The sequence below is a fragment of the Phalacrocorax aristotelis genome, chromosome 1 (assembly GCF_949628215.1).
Source record: "Phalacrocorax aristotelis chromosome 1, bGulAri2.1, whole genome shotgun sequence".
Classification (NCBI taxonomy): Eukaryota; Metazoa; Chordata; class Aves; order Suliformes; family Phalacrocoracidae; genus Phalacrocorax; species Phalacrocorax aristotelis.
The window spans coordinates 18,445,725-18,464,742 of NC_134276.1; the positions used below are offsets into that span (position 1 = coordinate 18,445,725).

The following is a 19,018-nucleotide window of genomic DNA, read 5'->3' on the forward strand; positions in this document are numbered from 1 at the left end:
CCTGCCTCCCCACAGACCTTATGACAGCGCGGGTATGATTCTGATACGGGATCCCCATGGAGATAAACGCTTGCGTAGCTTGCTTTTACTTATTCCAGCTTGACGCTGCAGAGAGGGTTGGGCCCTGCTTTCCCTTCCCTGTGAGGGGAGGAACCGCGGGACACCCGTGGGGCTCCCACTCCGCAGCAAGCCTCGCCACCTGGCCCAGCCACCCGCCCGCCCTCACCACCTCACGGGCCGCGCAAGCGCAGGGCGGCCACCGCCCTGGAGGTGCAAGCCGGCCTTCCAGCCTAGCCAATGGCAGGGACGGGTTTGGCACCGCCCTCGGCCCCAGGCCCAATGGGAGCCGGGAGGGGTCGGGGCGCCGCCGCCTATAGGCCGAGGTGGGGGCGGCGGTGAAGGTGACGGGGGGCGGCCGGCGGGAGGAGGATGGCGGCGGCGGCGATGCGGGGCTTGCGGCGCTCGGCAGCGGAGCTGCTGCGGGTGAGGCGGGCCGTGCCCTTCCCCTCCCCTCTCCATCCCAGGGCGGCCCCGGCCCCGCGGCCGGGCCCGGCAAGAGTTGACCAAGGTCACACCCTCGTCTGCGGCGGAGAAGGCGGTGTCCCCCTCAGCTCACCCCTGCGGCGCGGCGGGAGGGAGGGAGCCGGACCCGGCTCCTGCGGCGGGGCCTTCGGCTGGGGGAGCGGGGGCCTACGGGGCAGGGCCGCGCCGCGGCGCCGCCTGCTCGGTGAAGGGCGGCTCCCGCCTCAGCGGGCCCGGGCCGGGCACCGCGCTAAGCCCGGCGGGACCTTTAGCCGCGATCTTGAGAGCGGCTTTTTCCATTGCCTCGTAACCGGCTGTCAGCGCTGGGGGTGCGGCGGCCGACCGGAGCCCTCGCCCGGCTCCTCAGCCCCTTCCTTCCTTCGCAGCCCGCTGCCCTGCAAAGTCCCTCTGCTCACCCGTTCCCCGCCTCAGCGATGCGGGCGTGTGGCAGCTGTCGGAGGCTTTCTCTAGGCCGAGCCGGGGGGAAGCGGGCTGCAAACGTACCGCCTCGGCGGGCACAGGGTGGGTTCGTCAGAAGCACCGGCGCTGGGAGGTGAGATGCTGAGTGCCCCTGCCCAGGAGCCCCCAGTAGGGGATTGCTGTGAGGCGCTCCTGGCTTCACTGGTGCGGGCGCCTGGTTTGCCGGGAGCGCCGGGCTCCTCTCGCTGGCGTGGAGAGCCGTGCTAGGAAGGAGAGGGCAGGTGAAGCATCCACGTTGTGCGGGGTTTGCAACGTGGATTGGCCATATTGCTGTATGCAAAGCTGAAGGTTGTGTCTTACCGCCTGTAGGAAGCGTGGGGATTTTGTTGTTGTTGGGGTTGGTTTTGTTTGTTTGTTTTTTTAAGAAGTCTGTAATTGACACAGCATGAACACCACTAGCAGATCCCAGTTATTCTTAGAAGAGTATTAACTAGTTTGTCCACTTTACTATGAAGGTAACCTTCAGGTGTAGCACAGCAAGGGCATGTTAATTCGCTTTTTGTTTTGTTTTTCTTTTTGACATTAACCCTTGAAAGCCCTCTTATTAAAATGTCCCTGCAGGGACATAAATCATTTTCAGAGAGAAGATTAAGTTAAACTTTCTGCTGGCTGTTGCAACCTCAGCTAGGAAAAAAACAAAAACAACCCAACAAAAACAACAAACCACTAACTGAAAAGCAGTAGGAAAAGGAGTCTGCCTTTTGTTAGTTGAAAGTTGTCAAATGAAGAGAGAAACAGGCTAAATTTTCATATTGTGGACCCAATAACACAAGGCATTCATTGATGTATAAAATTGGTGGTGTTTTTGCAGTGTCCTTAAGTAGTTATTATTTTTAATTAGTATTTATTTAGCTCTCACTCAGTAATGCCCAGAAGTTATTAATTATTCAATTCAGAATTCAGCATACTGAAATGTTGTCTAAGGAAATTGCTTAAACTTGTTATTTTAAACCACTAATTGAAAAATAACTGTTAATATATTGAAAAAATACATACAGATGTATCTTTGTATCTTTACACTGAATAGTTAGATGAAGCTAGTAGCTGGTGAATTAGCCTGCTCAGGTGATACCTTTGTCTTGGTTTTGTTTTGGCTTTTTAGAAATATTTTTGTTTAGCATTCTGAATTCATTATCCTCATTTTGGTTCATGAAACGCCGGTGAAATGAAGCTGTAGATGCAAACTGCCACTGTTTAAAAAGCAGTGAAGTTAATGATAGGAATGAATGAAACAAAGTCCAGAGAAGCAGACAGAGGGACTAGTAAACTTTTTCAAGATAACACCACTCACTCCATGGTTTAGAGATGTTACATGTGTGCATAACAGACTTGGCCGAAATGAATTGGTTTTGGTTTTGAAAAGGTATCTGGTTTTTTTTTCAGAAAATATTTTATCACAGATATTATGGTGAGACTGTGTACTAGACTACACTTTTTTAAAAGTTGTTTTATGATTTTTTGTTTAATACTTTTTCCAGTGTTTCTTAGACATTATTTTTTAAAATAAGAACTTACATGAAAATGGTACACTACTGAAATGTCACGGTATTGGCTTGATCAGTACAAACTCTGAGGACTTATTCATTTTCAGGCTTTGACGTATACGAGCCGTGGCTATGCATCGCAGCGTACTTTAAATGTAAGTATAAAGCACCACCTGACTGCAATAAATCACTCTTTTAAATCTGTTTCTTAATCACTGAAGATTTCTAAAAAGTTACTGCAAAATAATCTGCCTTGTAGACAGTGTTACTTGTGCCCAAGTCACACCTTACTGCAAAATCTGGAATAAAAGTCAGATTTCCGTTTTAATTTTATTTTGCTCATTGTTAGGCACTGTGGGACAGAATTAGTTAGAAGTGCGTCAGCTAACTTAATGCAACTGTCTGCCCGTTATTGGAAAATACAGCTGATGCCAGCTAACCCCTCTGAGGTTATTTGTGTGGTATTCCCCCCCCCTCCCCGCCCCCCAGCTTGCTGTTACAATGTAAAAGATGAAGACAAGTATGTTACTATCACTGAAGTCAGTCATGAGGAAGAAGGGGTTACAGAAACAGACCTTCTGAGTTTTAGACGAGTGTAATTTGTCTCTTTTTTTTTATTTAGATACTTTCTGGTGTTTTGTTTCTTTACTTGGCTCTCTAAATAAAGAACTTGTGGTGAGACCCTGTAAAGCTTTGTGTCTAACTTCCACTGAAACCAGCACAGTTGGAGGAAGGCATTGCTGTTTCTCAGTAGCAGTAGTTTCTCAGCCCCCCCTGGGGGCTGCCAGAGGTCTGAAATGTGCATCTTTTTGGTGCCAGGTCCTCATGCTACTCTCGTAGGGCTACCAGGTAGATGTGTTGATGTAGCACTAAAGCTAAGATGCAAAATAAGAGTAAATCTGGTTTTTTTTAGGGTCTACTAGGTATACAGCTGAATGTCATACCATGTCTTAAACTACTGCTAATGCACCATGCTGGGACCTGGGTGCTTTTGAATAGTTCCAGGATGGAAACTCCACAACCTCTCTGAGCACTGGAACAGGTTGCCCAGTCACCCTTACAATGAAAAAGTGTTTCCTGATGTTTAGAGGGAACCTCCTGTGTGTCAGTCTGTGCCTGTTGCCTCTGGTCCTGTGTCTGGGCACCACTGAAATGAGCCTGGCTCTGCCCCTTTTGCACCCTCCGTTCAGGTATTGATGTATATGGATGAAGTCTCCTGAGCCTTATGTTTTCCAGGCTGAAGAATCCCAGCTCTCTGAGCCTTTCCTTGTATGTCAGATGCTCCAGTCCCTTAATCATCTTCGTGGCCCTCCATTGGACTCTCTCCAGCATGTCCATGTCTCTCTTTTACTGGGGAGCCCAGAACTGGACAAAGTTCTCCAAGTGTGGCTTCACCAGGGTCCTCACCTCCCTTTACCTGCTGCCACTACTTTGTCTAAGGCAGCCCAGGGATACCATCAGCTGCCTTTGCCACAAGGGTGCACTGCTGTCTCGGATTCAGTCTGGCATCCTCCAGGATGCCCAGTGCCTTTTCTGCAAAGCCGCTCTCTAGCTGGGCAGCCCTGAGCATGTCCTGGTGCCTGGGGTTGTTCCTCCTCAGATGAAGGACTTGCACTTCTCCTTGTTGAACTTCATGAGGTTCCTGTTGGCCCATTTCTCCAGCTTGCCGAGGTCTCTCTGGATGGCAGCATGACCCTCTGGTGTATCTGCCACTCCTCCCAGTTTGGTGTTACCAGCAAACCTGCTGAGGGTACACTCTGCCCAATCAGCCAGATCATTAATGAAGATGTTAAACAGTACTGGACCCAGTATTGACCCCTGGAGTATACTGCTAGTTACTGGCCTCCAACCAGGCTTTGTCACTGATGATCACCCTCTGGGCCGGGCCATTGAGCCAGTTTTCAGTCCACCTCACTGCTCATCCAGCCCATATATCAACAGCTTCTCTGTGAAGACCTTATGGGAGATAGTGTTGAAAACCTTACCAAAATCTAGGCAGACATCTGCTACTCTCCCTGCACCTACCAAGCCAATTATTTCACTGTAGAAGGTTATTGGGTTGATTGAGCATGACTTCCCCTTGGTGAATCCATGCTGATGGCTCCTGATGATTTTCTTATTGTTCATGTGCCTGGAAATGGTTTCCAGGTTTGGCTTGTTTCATCACCTCAGGAATCGTGGTGAGGCTGACCGGTCTGTAGTTCCCCAGATCTTCCTTCTTGCCCTTCTTGAAGATAGGAGTGATGTTTGCTTTCCTCCAGTCTTTGGGCACCTCTCGCAGTTGCCATGACCATTCCAAGATTAACGAGAGTGACCTTAGAAAGACATCTGCCAGCTCCCTCAGCACTTGTGGGTGCATCACAGCAGGGCCCGTGGATTTACATATCTCTGGTTTGCTTAAATATTCCCTGATCTGATCCTCTTCCACCAAAGGTACATCTTCCTTGCTCTAAACTTCCCCCCTGGTCTCTGGGACCTGGGATTCCTGAAGGCTGGCCTTACTAGTGAAGACTGAGGCAAAGAGAGCATTTAGTACTCAGGCTTTTCCATGCTCTGTATCACCAGGTCCTCTTCCCTGTTCAGCAGCAGGCTCACATTTTCCCTAGATTTTCTTTTGCCTCCTAGGTGCTTTTGGGAGCCTTTGTTGGGTTTGACTTTCCCAAGTTCCACTTGGGCTTTGGTTTCAGAACCTTGTCGCTGCATGCTCCAACAGTGTCTCCCAGGTTCCCTGTCCCTGCTTTTACCTTCTGTGTACTTCCTTTTTGTGTATGAGTTTTGGTCATACACACAGACCTCCTGGCATTTTTACCTGACTTCCTGCTTGTTGGAATGGACTGCTCTTGAGCTTGGAACCAGCTTACTTTGACCCTTCCTCCCTCCAGGGCTTTGGGATTCTTTCAAGCATCATCTATCCTAAAGCTGAGCTCAATGCACACCAGCTATTCTCTCAGATAAAGGCCAGCCTTCCCCCCATCCTCCTTGTCTCCTTGGTCCGTCCTTGTAAAAAGCCTGTACCCCTCCATGGCAGCACTCTAGCCGTGGGAGCTGTTCCACCACGGCTTTGTGATCCCAGCAAGATTGTGGTCCTGCAACTGCACAATGATCTCTAATTCCTTATCTTTATTCCCCATGCTGCATGCATTAATAAAGATTATTTTAGTACTCTGAAACACTTGCAAGATAAAAGGGAAGCTGTGACATGAATGAAAGAGTAAAAGCAGATACATGTAAAAAATACTGGTGCATGTGTGAGAGAGACTGACTTTTACTCTATGCTTTTACTCTTAGGAGGTGGTGATAGCAAGTGCTGTAAGGACACCGATTGGATCTTTCCAAGGATCTCTTTCATCATTGCCAGCTACTAAACTTGGCTCCATTGCAATTAAGGGAGCAATTGACAGAGCAGGTATATGTAAATGTTTTTTCTATGACAAAGAACGTCTCAAGTGGCACAGAACAGTGTCAGTCTGTGTCTTTTAAGTTGCTTGGTAAACAAAAGATCTCCTGGTTTTTGCTGCTGCAGCACTCTTAAGTATTTATCCACAAATGGTATTTAAGTAACGTTAACTGTTGGGTTTTGTTTCAATCTGAATTAAGTACTGCTTCTAGGAACAGAATATTGTTTAGGGTTATCTGTGCTACTCCAAATCTGGTTGAACATGATAATTGTTTTTCTGGGGTGGGGTTTTATGATACACCTAAGCTGACACAAAGGCTACTTTTTGGTGAAACCAGTGGCCCTTCCTTTCCCTGCCCATCTTTCACATAGGCAGTTATGCTTGTAGGACAGCCTTGTGAGTCTATTGATGGATTCAGATCAGCAAAATGTCTTTTGGGGGGAGAGGAGGGTTAATTTTCTACAAATCGGGCTTCTTGAAACACCATGTTACAAAAGTTGAACACCAGGGCTCTTGCAAGAGATGCAGCAGGAGAGCAGGCCTCTTCTGGCTGGTGGTAGCTAGCCATGGCCTTGGCTCATCCCTGTTAAACAAATGAAACTGGGTTTTTAGACATGATTGTGGCAGGTAGAAAGTTTTGTGCATTTAACCATCCATGGGAATTGAGTTTTCAGACTCAGAAATGTTCGCTTCAGTTAGCTAACTGGCAGGGTAACAAGGGAGTTCTGTTCTGGGGGGGGGTCACCAGTTCATCACATCCCATGAATATGAGAGTAGAGATCTGGGACACACCCATCAGGGGCCTGTGGGCTGCTTTTGGCACACAGGTTGGACATGGCATGTTTCATCAGTCTTTCATAGGAAACTTCAGTGGGAAGGTTCGTAAAAAGGAGTTACATCTTCCGTGCAAAGAATCCTGATTTGAAACAATTTTGTTTTATAGGTATCCCTGCAGAAGAAGTGAAAGAAGCATATATGGGTAATGTCTTGCAGGCTGGACAAGGACAAGCTCCAGCAAGGCAAGCAGTCCTGGGTGCAGGTATTAATCCTCTTGATTCTGGGGTTAAAGATTTTCTGGCTTTATGTAGACAGTGTAAGTTATTGAGCTATGAGTTAAAGCAGAGTGGTGCCCAGCTTCTTGTCAAGACAGTCTGTGTATGCTTTTTTCCCCATGGTGGGTGCAGGGTGTCTGTTGTACTCTTGCAAGCGGGCCTAATTGTGCATCCTCAGGAATCAAATTTCATACGTACAATGTCACGTGTACAGTGCTTGCAGAACGTGGAGAAGATGATATTGGAGACCAGGCTGCTACTTCCAGAGCACTTTACGCTAAGGATGGATGCTGCTCTTTGAATCTTTCGTGAAACAGACTTTTTTTCTTCAGTGTATCATTACTTTTAAGCTCTGTTGGATAAGGGGTCAGTGAGTTTCCATGAACGGCAGATATGAGTATGGCATTGTGCTCATTTTCCTGTGGAGGCTGGAGCTGTTACTGGAAGGATTCGTTCTATAATGTTAACTGCAACACAAATGTTCTTGGGGTGCAGGATTTTTTTTCTCCCTTTTGCTGGGGGGACAGGATTCCATACCTTAGCATGACGCTAGGGAAGTCTATGGGTCAGGGAAGAACTGGATACTTTCTTGGCTCTGTCCTTGTACTTTTCTGAAAAAGGAGGAGCTGCTTCTGTGTGATCCAAACAGATGAATATGGCTCTTTTCTTTCCTCTGGCTAGTTTCCCCATCTCACTGCTGCTATGGAGGTGATGCGCTGGTAGCCAAGCCATTATGCTAGAGAGCAAGCCTAGGGTAGAGGCAGTGATGCAATGGTCTTGAGCCAAACTGTCCATAGCAGAGCCCAAAGCTACTGCCATGAACACTCAATGACAATAATAACTCAATAATCACCGTGTGAATGACACTGATGCCAAGCACTTTTGGCCTTGTTCGGTACTGCTTGTGTTTGGAGACCCTGTACTACTGGGGTCTGTCTTGTTGCCAGCTGCTAAATTCTACAGCTTGTTTATGCCTTTTCAATCTTGAATGCTTCTTAGAGGCAGGGATTGGGGTGTCAGGAGGAGAAATAGTTCTGGAGTCGCTTCCCTGATCTTCTGTCTCTGATTCCTTGTTTGCTGGCTCTCTTATCACAAGTCTGTCATCTGAAGGGGAGAAACAACAGGAGTCTCCAAGAAGGGGATAGCAGCTGGGGCTGAGGGTAGATAAATTGTCCTGGCAGGCTAAATAGTGCAAACTGGTCACCCTGGGCTTAGATAAAAATTGGTCCCATATGAAATATTGCTGAAACACCAATAAAGTGTTGGTCTACCCTTTAAATAATACAGTTGTCTGTACTACTTTGACCCAGGTCTGCCAATCTGCACTCCTACTACAACTGTCAATAAAGTCTGTGCTTCAGGAATGAAATCGATCATGATGGCAGCACAAAGCCTGATGTGTGGGAGTCAGGTATGTGAATTTTAGTGCTGTTTTATGGAAGAAACATGCAACCAATGTTGTAGATGCTGTCCTACTAATGACTGTGCTCTTTGATTTGGGATTGTGTTTTGACTTGGGATAATAAAGCTAATTAGCAAAGGTTTGTTTTGCTTATGCAACCTTAATTTTATAGTTGCTTAAGTGAGTTTTAGTTTAAAACAGGAAAAAAATTAAGTATCATAGTTAAGAAATTGTCAGATGTATTTTTAGAGCTGGGGAAATAAGGTGGAGGGCTTTTTCTGGGGTGCTGTTTACATCTTCTTCCTACTGTTCTTCCCCTTCCCCCACCTCCTGCCCCACCCCCAAAAAATAAGGGAATTTTCAAACTTTCTGGTTTGAAAAATTGAAGAAATTTTTATACACTTATTTTTTGGAGAAACACGTTTAATCTTGACTTTCAGACACTTTAAACACTTAAATGAATTAAATATACATATTCAAGCAATGTTGTTTCCAAATACATTAAAGGTGTTCCAGGCTTTTATTTTTTTGGAAGAAGCAGAATCTATTGTTGCTGAGTAAGTGTTTTGACTGAAGAGAGCTTGATGGAGGGGAACTGCTAATCTCTGTCAACTGTGTTCTAAGATTCTCTCTATGATAGGGAAAATAGTATCACTTAATAGGAGGATGGGTGAATACACCATCTTCAGCAAGCTGTTAAATGCTATGCAGCAAAGAATGTGGGAGAAGTGTGAATGTGAAGACATTTCAATTTTGTTTTTAATTCCATACTCAGAGCATTTTGGCAACCTCTCCCCTTCTCTGAAGTGAAAATATTGTTAGTTCAATATATATTTTTGGTTTACAAAGTAAGTGGCTCATTAGTGAGAAATTTACTTTTTTTTTTTTTAGAACAAAAGTGAAATATTTAAGTTTTGTTGTCCCTTCCATGAAAATAACAGTATAGCTGAATTAAGCAACTAGTTATTGCTTTGGCCTTGCACTGCAAAGAATGGCACTTTGCCCAGTGCCTACTGAAGTCGGTGGAAGTCTTGTCGCTGGACTTTGAACCAGGCCCAGCATGTTTGTGTAAACAGCTACACTTGGATTTAGTAACTTACATCCAGTGACTTCATGAGAGCAGTTTTGCATTTGGTTGGTTTGACAGATGCAGGCCATGAGCTCTGAAGAGAACTGGAGTTTCAGCTGAGCTAATCACACGTGCTGTGCTGCCAGTCTCAGCAAAAGCAGTGGCTTGGCCAGTTATTAGTCTTTTAAAGCTTTAAATTATGGGGGGGTTTTGGTATTTGTTTTTTTCCTGGCTGTGGACTGTGTGGTATCTGTGGTATGAAAGTCAGTGATGGTTGCCAGTGGCTTGAGTCAGTGTACATTATTGTATAAGCAACTGTATTAACTCTGTCTCCAAGTCTTTCACTTTATGTAATTGAAATACCAGGGACTCTCGTTCCTCTGATCTGTTGCTGCTTGTCAACTGCCTTTCTGATTTATCTGCCTTTCCAGTTTGTCTCCAGCCTTCTTTCTTTTCTTTATTCTTCATGTCACTGTTCCTAGGTCTAGTTTATAATCTATTCTGAACCAAACCAGTATTTCCCTGAGTCTTAATTTAAAGAAACCAAAAAAGCTGTCCTTTTTTTCTTATTGCTGTTTTGATGTAAAATCTTTCTGAATGTGTATTAACAGTACTGTTGAACTCTCAAAGACTCGCACTGCTGTGTGTGTATTTTTCATACGTTTATCCATGTTTCAAGTATGCCATTAAACACAACTGTCTATTCTTCACATCCTGAGATCCTAGGGATTTTGGGGGTACAGCCTTATGGCTTTGCTGTTTGTAGATTTTCTGTTTGTTTGCTTTGTCTCAGATAATTTAGAAATGCCCATAATGGTTCAGTAATCGTTAATTATTAACATCTCTTTTTTTTGCTGACCTTTTAAGATGATAAAACAGTATTATAAGTCATCTCTCTTTACATAGTAAGGCGAAACAATGTTATGTAAAACAGCAGGTACTGGTAAATCTGTCTCTTCTTATTGGTCTTAGATTCGACTGTTGCTTCTTCCATAGGGATATGGAGCTGCAAATGAAGAACAAAAATGAGAAATTTACAGAAAAATAAACTGTTTAAAGTAAAATTTATAATTTGATTTCAGAAGCTTTTAAACTAAAGGTGCAAGGGAGTGACATGACTCTTGCAGCTTTCTAAAATTGCATATGAGACAATCAGAATCATAGAATGCCCTGAGCTGGAAGGGGCCCGCAAGGATCATCGAGTCCAACTCCTGTCCCTGCACAGGACAACCCCAAAATTCACACCATGTCTCTGAGGGTGTTTTAACTATTGGACAAAAGTCCAGTTGTTCTGTCAGGGTGGATTAACTGTCTTCAGCTGGTCCTGCTGTTTGCTTTTTAGATGCATAAAGACTTTTTTTCTTCTTCTTCCTCTAAGACTTCTCAGAAATATAAAGCATCCATGCTTAAGCTTTTGCTAGTATTTGTTCTTACAAGAGGTCATAGGGAACACAATGCATTATTAATAATTTTAACTTGTTTCCTTTGAGCAGGATGTAATGGTTGCCGGTGGAATGGAGAGCATGTCTAATGTTCCCTATACAATGAGCAGAGGATCAACGCCTTACGGAGGAGTAAAGCTGGAAGACCTGATAGTAAAAGATGGGCTGACAGATGCTTATAACCATATCCATATGGTAAATATTCCTGCACAGTACTATAGTACCAACCATCGACCTGATGCAGCTTTGAAGAGCTTGCTTAATATTATGAAAGCACCTCATCTAGCAAACCTAGAAATGAGGGATAATGTTAACAGAGGAGGAAAAAGTCTTCCATTTCCAGGCTTCCTGTAGTAACTGTAATGGAGGGGTTAGAAGACCAAAACAGAATAGCAAATTGTATGTTAATGTTTATCTGTCTCTGGTTGAAGTCTGAATAGCCTAGAGCAGGGATTTAAAAAAAAAATTGTGCTACTGATAGATTGCTGTTGCTCTGTCTGTGGGAAAGAGCAATCAAGTTACTTGATGTCTTGGAAGGTACCTCCTGGGTACGGGTCAGCAGGCTCTCATGTTTATTTTCCCTCCCCCAATGTACATATCTCATATCTTCTGTTGGATGGTTTGAGTCAGCTAATGTGCTTACTCATCAGCATGGTAACTTAAATTGGACAAACCACTGCAAACTTACGATGGGTTTGGAAAACAACTGATATGCCGGGAGTGAAGAACAGTTTGAAAAGAGAACGACTACTTTTGGTTTACGAGTATCTCTGACCTTTGCCTATGGTAATTCACAGTTGTAGGGCATTGTTCACTGATCAGTTAGTGTTCTTGCTGGTGCACGGGAAAATGTGTCATGAAGAGTATTCTACTGTGATCCATGTATTTGATACAGACATCGTTGCTTCTGTGTGTGATTTATTCTTCTTGCAGTATAGCACACTCTGCTCAGGCCACTGGCTGAAATCCACATTTCAGCTCAGATGGATTTTGATTGTGAGGATTTTGATAGGAATGTAAAGAGTGGCTTTGCTAGTTCCTGTATGTGGGGACTAGCTCTGAGAGCTGGTTATAATACATAAAGCTTTAATAGTTTGGGATGATATTTCAGAACCTTTTGTCTTCTTTATAGCAGCTGTAGGCTGCTGGGAAAACCTCAGCAGCTGTGTGAGAATATATAGGAAGGTACATCTGGTGGCTTCAGGAACTTACTCTTGTCTATATTGTGGCAACAGACTAAGTTGCTGGTGCTGTGAAGACTTAAAATTCTTTAATTGCATAGAAGTGAACTTGCTTGTTTGAAGAACAGAAGGAACATGGTACTAATGGGTTTTGTGTTGATTCACTGAGTTTTCCACAGAAATGAGAGGTGGAACAAAACCTGATAAGAGCAAATTTCTCGGGTTGACTATAAAACGATTTGATTGCTTCATTCTACTTATTTCATTCCAGTTATTAGGCAAAAGGTATACATACTTCCATTTGTACAGCTTTTAAAGTATGAGATCCCCAAGGCTAAATAAGCCCTGTGTATTGATCTGTTCTTGTAAACTTTGGAGGAGACAAGCTAATAATGGAATGAAAACACTAGTAAGGTGATGTGAACATACATGTTCTGTGGCTGAACAGTGATCTGCAGTCTCTGAAAACATCACTTGAAAACTTCCTTTTGCATGCAATTTTTTAACTTAAAAAACCCCAACCCAATCCTTGTAATGAATGTTCCTTCAAGGCTTTAATAATCTGGATCCAGAAAACATTTGCTAAATCTGAAGTTTGTGTTCTAAAATGAGAAGTTACTATTTGGACTGTGTAAATCAGAACTGACATCAAGTGTTAGTCACATTCAATTCTGGAAATCTGCTGGTTGAGTTTTTTCAGCTATGTTTGTAGTTCACATATCCAGAAATACCAAACCCAACGTGTCTGGTTTTCTCAAAGGGCAACTGTGCTGAGAACACCGCAAAGAAGTTTACTATTTCACGAGAGGAACAAGACACTTACGCCATAGGCTCTTACACTAAGAGCAAAACAGCCTGGGATTCAGGAATATTGAAAAATGAAATCGTTCCTGTCACTATTTCAAAAAAAGGTACTATGGAAAGGTGTGATGCAACCCTTTGTGTTTCTCATTGAAAGCTGTAACATTGTCTGTGTTCAGTCCAACTTGTGTTGTTTAAAATGCAGATATCAGTAACGCTAATTTTAGCTAAGAATTTTCTGTTATGCAGAAAATGTTTCTGTTGAACAGCTGTCAGTGATCTGTTGATCTGGTTTTGGTTTTAAATTTTTCTTTAACATTACATACCATATCTTCTTCCTTTTTAATGTAAGTGGAAGACTAGCTACTGAACTTAGCTAGTATGGCTTGAGGACATCTGTGTTTTAATTTCTGTATTGGTTACCTTAAAGATACATTCCTTGTCCCTTTCATTCAGCCACCAGGAAGTATAAATGATTTGCTGGAAATAAATTGGATTAAGGAATAATTATTTTTTTTTTCAGTTTTCATAAGAACATTTCTTGACATGCATTTTACATGCGTCTACATTTTTTTACAGAAATAAGTTGTTTAAATAAGGCAGCATTTAGCCAAAGTACTGTGTTAGAACATCTTAAGAATGGACTGTACTGTAAAATACTAAACCCAATCTGAATTTCAGGAAAGCCAGATACAGAAGTGAAAGAAGATGAAGAATACAAACGTGTTGATTTCAGCAAAGTTCCAAACCTTAAAGCTGTTTTCCAAAAAGAAAACGGTAAATACTGTTGAATTAGCTGCTTCATTTTCTACCAAGCACAAGGATGCCTTGTTACAGACAGAGTTCGGTTTGCAAGAGCTAGAATGCCCAACAGCGGTCCATTAACTTTTAAATGTCTAGGATGAAGAAACATGCTTCACAACAGCATGAACTGGCTTGGATTAAAAGATGGTCCAAGAACCTTAAACCAGTGAAAACCTCTGTTTTGGACATTTACTTTAAAAAGAATGGAACAGACTGGTTTCAGTTTAACTGTTGCCTTGGTCCCCGCCAAGCGTAAGCTCTTGTTTCAGTGGGAGCTGGAGTGCCTTTACATAGTTACCTGTTACTTCCCTGAACCTGACTGATAAATCTTTCTGGCTAAGTTGAAGTTGCCACTCGTTCAGATCCCTTTTGAGCTGGAATTGTCTCTTAATGCCAGCAGTGCAGCTGACATGGAAGGCATGATCTAAACTGCAGCTTGGATAACAATATGAATACATGTGATTGTACTTGTTTAATCAAACAGATTTAAAAAAACCAACTCATTTTTATTTAAATCAGTGCCACAGATGTCACTGTATTGTTGAGAACTTATGCTCAAGGGCCTTAGGTTAAGAAAAAAAAATCAAATCAGTAACAGGGTATACCTGAGCTATATCCCACTTTTCCCCCTGTTTAAACAATCCTTTACCTTTTCTAGGAACAGTTACAGCTGCTAATGCCAGTACTCTGAATGACGGAGCAGCTGCTTTGGTGCTGATGACTACAGAGGCAGCCAAGAGGCTGAAAGTCAAACCATTGGCACGGATAGTAGGTACGATTTTTCTTTTCTTATCTTTGAGAACAGTCCTGGAAAATATTCCCACAGTGTGTTCTCAGACTGGGAGTCCTGTTTGGCCTGTCTGACACTCATGGGACTGAAAAGGTGGGTCCTTAGGTGTTATGGCTGCATCTTCTCAAATAGTCCTTTGGATCATAAACAGTTTTCTATATGGAATAATGCTAAAGATAGGAAAATGTTATTATGTGGCTCACTTAAGGCACTAAACTTTAGATGTCTCTATTTTACGGACTGTTACATTCAGAATATTTCTATCTGAGCTGGGTTTGCTGCTTGCATGAATAAAATCATGTATGGCAAAAACAAAAGGTCTTTAAACAGTTTTTGTGATTTTTACAGCTTTTGCAGATGCTGCTGTTGACCCCATCGACTTCCCAATTGCACCTGCACATGCTATTCCCAAGGTAGGAATAAAACTGAGTGGATTTTGTAAAAAACCAAACTTTCCCCAAGCTGGATCGTTGGTTCATCCCTCAGTGGATCTTCCTGTAATTAGGACTGAAATTATAATTCCATCATAAATGCAAAGGACACATGCTTTCCAGAGGATCAAGGCTAGAATGCAGATTTTCAGAGTAACACATTTCTCTTGCCTATTTTGAAAGAGAATACTCTTTTATACTGCTTTCACCAACTTTGGGCTACTTTACACTTTTGAAGCTGTTGTGGTTTAACCCCAGCCGGCAACTCAGCTGCTTGCTCTCTCCCCTCTGGTGGGATGGGGGAGAGAATCAGAAGGGTAAAAAGTGAGGAAACCCGTGGGCTGAGATAAAGACCGTTTAATAGGTAAAGCGAAAGCTGCACACACAAGCAAAGCAAAACAAGGAATTCATTCACTCCTTCCCATGGGCAGGCAGGTGTTCAGCCATCTCCAGGAAAGCAGGGCTTCATCTTGCATAACGGTTACTTGGGAAGACAAACACCATCACTGTGAACATCCCCCCCTTCCTTCTTCTTTATCCCCCAGCTTTATATACTGAGCATGATGTCATATGGTATGGAATATCCCTTTGGTCAGTTGGGGTCAGCTGTCCTGGCTGTGCCCCTCCCAGCTGCTTGTGTACCTGGCAAAGCGCGGGGAGCTGAAAAAGTCCTTGACTAGTGTAAGCGCTACTTAGCAACAACTAAAACATCTCCACATTATCGCCACTGTTTCCAGCAAAAATCCAAAACATAGCCCCATACTAGCTACTACGAAGACATTTAACTCTATCCCAGCCGAAACCAGGACCGAAGCTTTGCAGCTAGCATGGCTAAAAGGCAAAATAAATACGGCTATACAAGTTCAAAAAGGAGCTGAGGACAAGCGTATGGCGCGAGGCAATACTCTCAGTTGAAACGTACTTACTGTAGCGGCGGCCTTAGTGTAAGTGTGATGAAAACATATTCTTGGCATGGGGTACTCTCCATTTCCTCTTTGGTGAAAACTCAAGTCTGTGCTTCAATACCTCAGTTCTGCATTTTTCCGTCTGACAAAGAGGTTCCGAAATGTGAACCTAGATCAGACTATGGGCAGCCTGAGTCACTGACTTCAAAACAGCCCTAATGATTTCTATCATTATCTTTCTAATTTTTCCATAGTAGTAATTGTTTTTATTATTATTTCTAGATTCTAAGTGAGACAGGCCTGAAAAAAGAAGATATTGCAATGTGGGAAATCAATGAAGCCTTCAGCGTTGTGGTGCTGGCCAATATTAAAATGCTGGGTATTGATCCACAAAAAGTCAATATTAACGGAGGTGCCGTCTCTCTTGGACATCCAATAGGGTAAGTGAAACAAGCACTGGGTTTTGTTCTGCACAGATTGTTGTTTTCTAGGCGTGCTGCTAACAGTTACCTCTAGTCTCAAATGTAATGCAAGTAGGAAGGGAAGTAGAAATTTCCTATCAAGTACATAGTGACTTAATTCAGGTGTTAAATTTCAGGGTACTTGAGAAGAGCTCGATCCCATTTTTCTCTTCACAGCTAATCACCACCTACTTTTATAAAGAGCTTGCTCATTACCACAGCTATATGCATTTATGAAGTATTAAAAACAAATCACTATTAATGTGACAGAATAAATAATAATAATCAAGTAGTTAAGCTAATAAAATTTGCAGGTTAACTTATGAAAATAGCGAAGGATATGGTACAGGGGCTCTTATTTTTCTTACATGAACAAAGTGCAATTCCAGGTCTTGTCAAAGCGTTTTTGGCAGTGAGTCTGGAAGTCTCCAAGCACCTACTGCTGCAGACCGGGATTGCCTGGGGGATGTTGGTGGGTCTGTTGTCTGAAGTTGTGTCACCTGGTTCAAGGTGTCAGATCACTTTCTGTGTTCCCCAGCAGCTGTAACCTACTCATGACTTAAGTACATCCTGTTAATCCTCCCTAAGGGGTGCGCACGTGGCACGGTGCAGGTCTATGAGGAAAAACCCATTTCAAAACCTCTAAGTAAATACAGATGTGAAGTAACTGCGTTGTACATCAGGAGCAAGTAGGAGTACTTCAGGGCTCATAAAAAGCTCTCATCAAGGCATAATCCCGCAAGACATGCTGACATCTCCTTTGCAATACCAGCTGCTTCTCATAAGGGAATATGATATTTTTTTTTTTGTCTTAAAGGTTAATTTTGACAGTCCGATGACAGAATTTAAATCTCTGATTTCGCACATTTGGTGGATCCAAGTAGCATACTGCAGTACATAAAGTTGCAAGCAAATAAGAAACTGTTTGAAATTAATTATTACTATCAATTTGGTTTCTGTGGTAGCTTTCTTACCTTCTCTGAAAGAGCTTTGCTACACATAGATAGATACTTCGGAATATACAGACTGGCTTAGAGGTGATTTCCTTTACCAGAATAAACTTTAGATACATGTGTTGTTTTTGTTTGTGTATGTGTAAGAATCTGTTAAGTACTGTACCTAGAGAAAAATAACCTGTATTGCGTCACAGTGGAGATGAAAGGGTTGGTTGGTCTTTTTGTTGGTGTTTTCCCCTCACGTGAATCAGTGTTATAGTCTACCAACTGTCCCGTGTGGGTCAAAGTAAGAATGACCTTTAAACTATATACATTTTTTTCTTTTATTTAGAATGTCTGGAGCAAGAATTGTTGTTCACATGGCCCACGCGTTGAAGCAAGGACAATATGGTCTAGCAGGAATTTGCAATGGCGGAGGAGGTGCTTCTGCAATGTTGATAGAAAAGCTGTAGGCCCAAATTGTGTTGGAAACAAAGCCTTAAACACATGCTGATCAAAACGATGAGTGGTACCTGTTACATCTTATTTATCAGTAAGTGGATTAATTCCTTAACAGCTATTCTAGAACCCATTAAAACATCGCTAATTATTGATACAGACAACTGGGCTCCTATTACTTTGGCTCAGTGCAAGTTTTTATACAGTACAAATAGAAAATGTCAGATTATCATAATGTCTTGTGACCTGACAATAAAGAACGTTTGTTAACTGTGGCTCCTCTGTCAGTGACATACAGTTTCTCAAATGCCACTGGAAATGAATTTTCTTGGTAACTCACATAGTGCTGCTACTAGAAGCAGCTAGTTCCTTACAGTTTTGCTTAATTCTCATCACTACTAAGTGATTTTCACCTAAAAAATAACTTCATTCAAAGGCTGGTTTTCTGTTGTGCACCTGGAAGCCAGGGCAAAAGCAAAAAAAGCGCCCGGCCATAGCACACGCTCACTCTGACTTGGGGGGTGGTACCAGCGCAAACTGGATGAGGTGGCGGTGTAACATACACACGCAACTGCTAACGTGGCCTCAAAATGCTCCTTTTTTGTTCATTTAAACCTCTGTGATGTATAGTTTTGTTAATATGCTTTCAAGTATAGGCAGGTTCCAGACTGAAAGAGTACAGTTACCACTACTGCTGCTTCACACGGTGCTGCTCTGCACCTGGCTGTGCCCTCACACTCACAGTGAAGCCTTCAGGAATGCAGGGTTAAGCCTTCCTCTTGCAAGCAGTGGGAGGTAGGAAAATACCTTCCCGGAATTAATCTTGTTCGAGACTTCAGTGAGAAGTTTGTGCAGTTTCTTCAGCAGGCTTTTTACCAGAGGGCAAACACTGGCTCTTTCACCGGTTGAAAGCCTGTTCCCACCTCACCCTTTTCACAAGGGATAAACTTCAAACACTTCTACCTTTCTTAGCTGGGATTTAGGACAACTGCTTTCTTATTTTGACATTAACTTCAGCAGGAAGTGATCCTTACCCAGTGCCTGTACTTACATTTCCCTCCATAAAGTAGGGGGAATAAATACTTTGGGATATAGAGAGATCTGTTTTTTCTGGGAAGGAATGTACTTGTAGGGGTAGCAAACGAACAGTGGGGTTTAACTGCAACATACTAAGAAAATCAACCTTTGCTCTTGCTCTGGCACCTGTCCTTCTAAACATTATTTGCTGTATGGCAGCAGCTGGGAACTGAAGACGCTCCTTCCTTTGAAAGTGTAAGTAAGTGAACTGGCAAAGCACTAGCACCAGATCACCTGAACTGAAAAATAAAGACAATGGTGGATATCTGCTGTCCCATGAAAGAACTATACAATCTGTCTCAAATAAATGGCAAATCTATTTAAA

At 43.0% G+C, this 19,018-nt stretch overlaps 1 protein-coding gene across 1 annotated transcript; it reads left to right on the plus strand.

The window, feature by feature from the left end:
• Positions 1-358: 358 nt before the first annotated feature.
• On the plus strand, positions 359-17,891 carry ACAT1 (acetyl-CoA acetyltransferase 1). Its single transcript, XM_075082594.1, has 12 exons — positions 359-483; positions 2,594-2,641; positions 5,775-5,892; positions 6,828-6,923; positions 8,247-8,347; positions 10,901-11,044; positions 12,791-12,941; positions 13,513-13,608; positions 14,294-14,407; positions 14,774-14,838; positions 16,044-16,201; positions 17,510-17,891. Exons 1-12 carry the CDS (start codon positions 430-432, stop codon positions 17,628-17,630), a joined length of 1,266 nt encoding a protein of 421 aa, XP_074938695.1. The 5' UTR covers positions 359-429; the 3' UTR covers positions 17,631-17,891.
• The last annotated feature ends 1,127 nt before the right edge of the window (positions 17,892-19,018 follow it).